Source organism: Gracilinanus agilis, chromosome 5 (genome assembly GCF_016433145.1).
Source record: "Gracilinanus agilis isolate LMUSP501 chromosome 5, AgileGrace, whole genome shotgun sequence".
Taxonomy (NCBI): domain Eukaryota; kingdom Metazoa; phylum Chordata; class Mammalia; order Didelphimorphia; family Didelphidae; genus Gracilinanus; species Gracilinanus agilis.
Window position 1 is genome coordinate 196,315,436 of NC_058134.1, and position 6,000 is coordinate 196,321,435.

The 6,000-nt window shown below is 44.1% G+C and overlaps 1 protein-coding gene across 1 annotated transcript in view; it reads right to left on the bottom strand.

Annotated features, from left to right (window-relative positions):
• The window catches only part of VWF (von Willebrand factor), a 211,659-nt gene that overhangs the window by 64,578 nt on the left and 141,081 nt on the right, over positions 1-6,000 (bottom strand). The window contains exons 27-29 of the mRNA XM_044677836.1: positions 3,178-4,553; positions 250-366; positions 18-158 (exon numbers count right to left, since the gene is read on the bottom strand). Coding sequence (XP_044533771.1) covers positions 18-158; positions 250-366; positions 3,178-4,553 — 1,634 coding nt within the window. The remainder of the gene's footprint in view (positions 1-17; positions 159-249; positions 367-3,177; positions 4,554-6,000) is intronic.

Genomic DNA, 6,000 nt, shown 5'->3' on the forward strand with positions numbered 1-6,000 from the left:
CTTCCTGCCACCATTACCTATTTGGTTGGGACCCCCCTCAAGCTGCATGGGGTCCACAAGGCTCAGTAAGTATTCTTTCTCCTGGGGCACATTCCATGGGATGTCAATGGTGGTGATACTTCCATACTGGAGCACTGATATATGAGTGGCATGAGGCCCTAAAAAGAAACATAAGAGAGACTATGTCAGCCCCCAAACCAGGTAGGACAAGTACCAGCATCCCTCTTAATCCATCCCATTCCCACTCACCCAGATTAGCCTTCTTAATAAAGGCCTTGGCAAAATTCTTCATTTCTTCAAAATGAGAAGCTGGGACACCGGAAGAGCCATCTAGGAGCAGTATTATGTCCAAGGGCTGAGTGCAATCTGTAAATAGGATGAGTATAACGTGGGGGTTAGCACAGCGGGATGGTCTTCAGCTGTCTGACAAGCTCTGGGTGCCCAGAAGAGCTGTCTATGTAGCATACATTGTATTCACGAGTTTCTATTCTCTGATATTACGTCCAACCTAGGTCTGAAAGCGAGAAAGAAGGGTTCTAAAACCATGTATACCTTGTGACCCAGCAATAGCACTACTGGACTTGTTTCCTAAGATGATCAGGGTAAAAGGAAAATAATCTATATGTTCTAAGTATTCTAGCAGCTCTCCTCATGCGGACAAAAAAATGGAATTTGAGGGAATGACCATCAACTAGGGAGTAGCTAACCAAGCTGTGGCATATGATCATGATGGAAAACTGCTGCGCCATAAGAAATGATGAGCAGGTTAATTTAAAAAAAAAAACATAGAAAGACCTACAAGAAATTTATGAAGAGTGAAAAAAGCAGAACCAAGAGTATAGAATATTATTTGAAGACTAACTTGGGAATGGTCTACCTCCAGAGAAAAAAGTGATAAATAGAAACAAGCAGATACAGTTTTATATGTGTGTGTGTGTGTGTGTGTGTGTGTAAAATGATATATGTGTATATATGTATGTATATATATATATATACACATATATCATTTTGCCAAATTACATATTTTCTGGTGCAGGAAAGGGATGGAAGGAGGGAGATACCTAGGAATTTTAATGTAACCAACAAACAAATAAATTTTAAAATTCAAAAGAAGTGAGAAAATTTATATAATCTTGAGATTCAAGAATGTTCTAGCGTTTTGGGCATGAAGAAGTCCCAGGATGACATATTATATTCCTATTCTCACTGCCACTCACAACAGGAAAATATTTCTTTGAAGAACAGGAGACTATAATTCCAATATAGATTAAAACAAAGGCTATTGGTCATCCTTTGTTTTCAAAGAGGACCAATGATATCATGGAGTGACATCTTGACTTGTGGGTAGATTGGACTTAAGTGAGGCAGAATTGCACAAAGTCATCAGCCTCACTCTCTCTTCCAGAGTAATGGAAGACCCGCAGCAAGAAAAGATCAAGACAAACAAAGACTCACGAATATGAGTAGAGGGCAAAGTTAGAGGGAAGAGTAGGATGATGTGAAATGGACAGCCTGGGGCATTCTTAGAGAAATATGTTTACAAATTCTGAGCTCTAGTCTTTTGTGAGGCAAAACTCAATAAGAAATAAATTATTGTACTCATAAATGTGATGGGAATAATAATGTGTGAGGATGGCATCATTTGGATAGATGATAATAATCTAGCCCAAGGGATAGAGGAATTGCTCCTTAATAAGATGAGGAAATTGCATCTCTTTCTTCTAAGTAGAAATGACCCAAGAAGAAGAGGTCATGGAGTCATAGATTTAGACCTTTGAAATAAGCTAGACCCAACCTCTTTATTTTGCAGATAAGGAAACTGAGGTCCTGAGAGGTTAGGTGACTTCCACAAAGTCCCATAGGTCTTAAGTATCAGAGGAAGGATTGGAACTGTAAGATTAAAAATGAATATCCAAATACTCCAAGTATATGTTATAAAGTTTATTAATAATAACTTGAAGCAAAAGGAAAGTAGTATCCTCAGTAAAAGAAAGAAGTTTCTCAGACTGCACATGTGGGAGAAACAAACACAGAGGGGTAGGGGGAAAGGAGGGAGGGGAGGAGAAGGGGAGAGTGGGAGAGGGGAAGAGCGCAAGCATGGGCAGAGTTAAAGAGAGAAGGATTCTGGGCAATGTAATTCATGGGTACAAATTTTCTATTTACACAGAACTCAGGTCCACTGACTTAAGAGCCAGTCAGTGCTCTTTCCACTGTATCCTAGTCAGTAGAGCTAGAGGGAGATGACTTCAAAACCTATGAGTCTAGTATAAGGATTGAACAAGAGTATATTGTAAAAAGCAGTTAATGAGAAGTCAGTAATTCTACCCACCTCAGTGGCTCAACTTAGACTAGCGTCATCACATACAAGCAAATCTACCACTATGCTTCAACATGGCAACATAATTTTAGGATGGCCTGTGAAAGGCAAAAAATAGTAGATTTGTACAATTGAAACATTAAAGGACTAAGAAGAAGGACTTCAGTGTCTTGTGTGGAGGATTTATTGGAAGGCATGGGTTAAAATTGCATATAACTAGAGAGCCCTGAGTTTGATCAAAGACTGTGCTCCCCCAGCAGACTTCAAGCATCCACAGTGAGAAATTAGAGAAAGATTTTATGAAGGAAAAAATATCACTCCATGAAATAATCATTCTTGGTTTTCCTCCAGGACCTTCCCCCCAAAACAGGTCAAACATTGGTGCTGATCTCTTGTATCTTTGGGGCACCTGGGTGACTCAGGTTGAGAGCCAGATGGGAGTTCCTAGGTTCAAATCTGATCCCAAACATCTACTTCCTAACTGTGTGACCCTGGGCGAGTCACTTAATATCCATTGCCTAGCCTTTACCACTCTTATGTCTTAGAATCAATATTGATTCTAAGGCAGAAGATGAGAGTTGTTTTTTTGTTGTTTTTTTAAAGATGGCTCAGGAATGAGTTTCCCTATTTTAGAAGGAATGGAAATTTAGAGCTGTGAATGTTGAGCAACGAATGGGAAAAGGACTCTTTCTCAAAGCCAGAACACTAGTCAGTGATGAAACCAGGATCAGAACCCAGAACCTGTCTCCAGCTCCCAGACTCTCCTCCCAGAATTAATGGTGCTCTGGGCCCTAAATCTTAGAGCATCAATCAAATCCAGCATCCCTAGGTCTTCCTCTATAAAAATAGAAAGACATTACCCAGAGCTGGAGGTAATGTAGGTAGCCTCAGTTCCTCGCCAGAACAACACCTCTGCAGAACCAAATCAGGAGCCTCCCAGGGGAGTCTGTCAAAGTCATTAATTAAAATTGGAGCATTGGGCCGGCTGAGCATCTCCAGTTCGTGGATGTTAGCATGGGGGCCCACACCAATGGGCACCAGCTGAATGTCCTGGGGTAAGCGCTTGATCTCGTCTGTAGCGGGATTGCCCACTACCATGTACACCAGATGGGGGGCTTGCTTCCGAGTGCCTTGGCCAGAAGAGAAGGTATTCTCAGAAAGATACTGAAGGGCTTTCCCTGTGTTGGTTCTGTTGCCACCATGATAGTGTATCTGCTGTATCCTCTCCAGGATATGTCTCTTAGACTGAGTCTCATTGAAGGAGAACTCCACAGACACCGTGTAAGAGTACTGCAGGATGGAGATGTGGATGCTCCCTTGACTCACATCCATCCGTTGAATCACCTGCTCCATGAACTCCTTGCTCTTGTTGAAGTTGGCTTCTCCAATTTTGTCTGAGCCTTCTAGCACAAACACCACATCCAGAACCATGTGTTTACTAGGGGTCGAAGTTGGGGGTGCCAAGAGCTCTGGACTCACAGTAACCTTTTCCGTGTTGGAGGGGACGGTAGGAGCAGGAATATCAGGTACCAGGTCACAGAGGTAGCCCAAGATGTCATCCCGCCTTTGCTCTAGCTCATTCACGCCACTAAGCAAAAAGGCCTTGTTTTCTGGTGCCTGCTTCTCGATGAGACGAATCTGCTTGAGGCTAGCATGGGGCCCTAAGCCCACTGGGATCACGATGACCTTCTTCTTCTTCAGACCTTGGGCATAGCGAGCTATAGACTTGGCCATGGGAAGGGGCTCCTCACTGGCCGTCAGAAGCAAGGTGATCCGAGATGCTTCAGGGCGGTCAGCCTTGCCAAAGACATGGAAAAGGGTAAACTTCAGCGCCTCACTGGTGGATGCCATCTTGCTGCCAGGATACCTCACAGAACTGGCAATCCGACGAAGCTCCGAAGGCCGCTTCCGATCTTTCAGTTCAATGTAGGAGTGGGAACCATCATGGTATTCCACCACAGCCACCCTGATGCGCCTCTGAGAGATGTGTAAACGCTCCATCACACCCACGACAAAAGCCTTCAGCACCTCGAACTCAGCCTCCGACAGCTTAGACGAGCCATCCAACAGGAAAGCCAAGTCCAGCATCTTGCTACAGTAGAAGCTGTGCAGGGGTGGCTCAGGGGTTTCCTCCAGGTATGCTGTGGTTGGGGTGGCCGTCGTAAATGATGGGGACAACGGCAGATCTCCTGGCGTCTGGCAGGCTTCACAGGTCAAGTTCACACCATCACAGTGGCTATAAGGGAAGAGGCAGAAAAGTTTGGAAATGCTGGAGAACTGATGGATAATCTCTAGCTCAGTTTGTCATCACTATAAACCTATTCCATATATGGGCACATTTTTTGATAATAGGCATTCCTTAAATTAGAGGGAGTTAACTGGTAAAGTGGATAAAGTATTGGACCTAAAATCAAGAAGACCTGAGTTGAAATTGTGCCTCAGATACTTATTAACTGAGTGACTCCTTGGGTCACAAGTCACTTAACTCATCTTCACTTTATATGTGGTAAAATAAGAAGCCTGGATTAAAGTGTTTTTGAAGTCCCCTTCAACTCTGAATCTCCGATCCCATGATTCTATTTTTGTATGTATATTTCTCATTTCACAGAGAAGCACATTTGTTGTATTAGTACCTACCCTAGCCCTTGCAATTGCCTGCTGGTCCATCTCACAGATGCAAGACACTTCAATATAGAAAGCACAGGGGGGAAAAACCCTGAGTGAATATCAATTCACAGAAGGGGAAACAAAAATCCTGATACTGCTATTTAGTAGTCAGATGGCCTGAGGCAATTCATATAACTGTCTGAGGCTCAGTTTCTTCATCCCTAAAATAAGGATAATTGTACCTATAGCATGCTGTAGAATCTAGAGTCTGGCTAGAGAAAGTAAGAGTCAAATAAAAAGTTAAAGCCATGGACTTCCGGGTTAAGATGGCGGCAGAGTAAGAAGCAGCTCTTAACCTCTCCTGACCGAAACATACAAAACTCCTCAAGGGGACATAAAAACAAGTCCAGACGAACGGAGGAACCCCACAACAGGGCACAGCGTGGAAGGTACGTGGAATCGAGACATTTCCAAGCTAAAAAGGGCTCTCACTCACTCAATCGCCAGCTGAGCAACCGCCCCACCCCCACCCCCTCCACACTCACCTATAGCTCCGAACCCAGCTAAAAAGAAATAGAGCAAGTTTGGGGCACCCATCGAGTCATCAGCAGCTCCGGGACCTGTTCCTGACAGCAGCAAGACTTAGGACCCCATTAAGTCAAAAAAAGCGAAATCTGAGCGCGCGCTCCGGAGCAGGACGCTGGGCGCAGAGAGCCGGCTGAGTAGAGGCGTGGGTGGAGGCAGAACTAAGCCTAAGTGGGGAACCAGTGCAGACGGGTATACGACTGTGGAAGCAGCGCCCTGAGACTTGTAAAGAAACCTCCAGCAGAGGATCAAGCAAGAGGACCCACCAGGGGGCTTGACCTTGGAAAAAACCAGAATTCAGACCTCAGGAGCCAATAGATTGGGAACAGACACTGAGCCCGAGGATAAAGCTGAGAAGTTGCTGGGCTAATGATGGCTACTCAGCATCAGGAGGTTCAGAAGAGAAAGAATAATAACAAAAAGAAGAAGTCTTTAACACTCGACAGCTTTTACACAGAGAAAATCCAGACAACCGAGCAAACAGAGGAGGA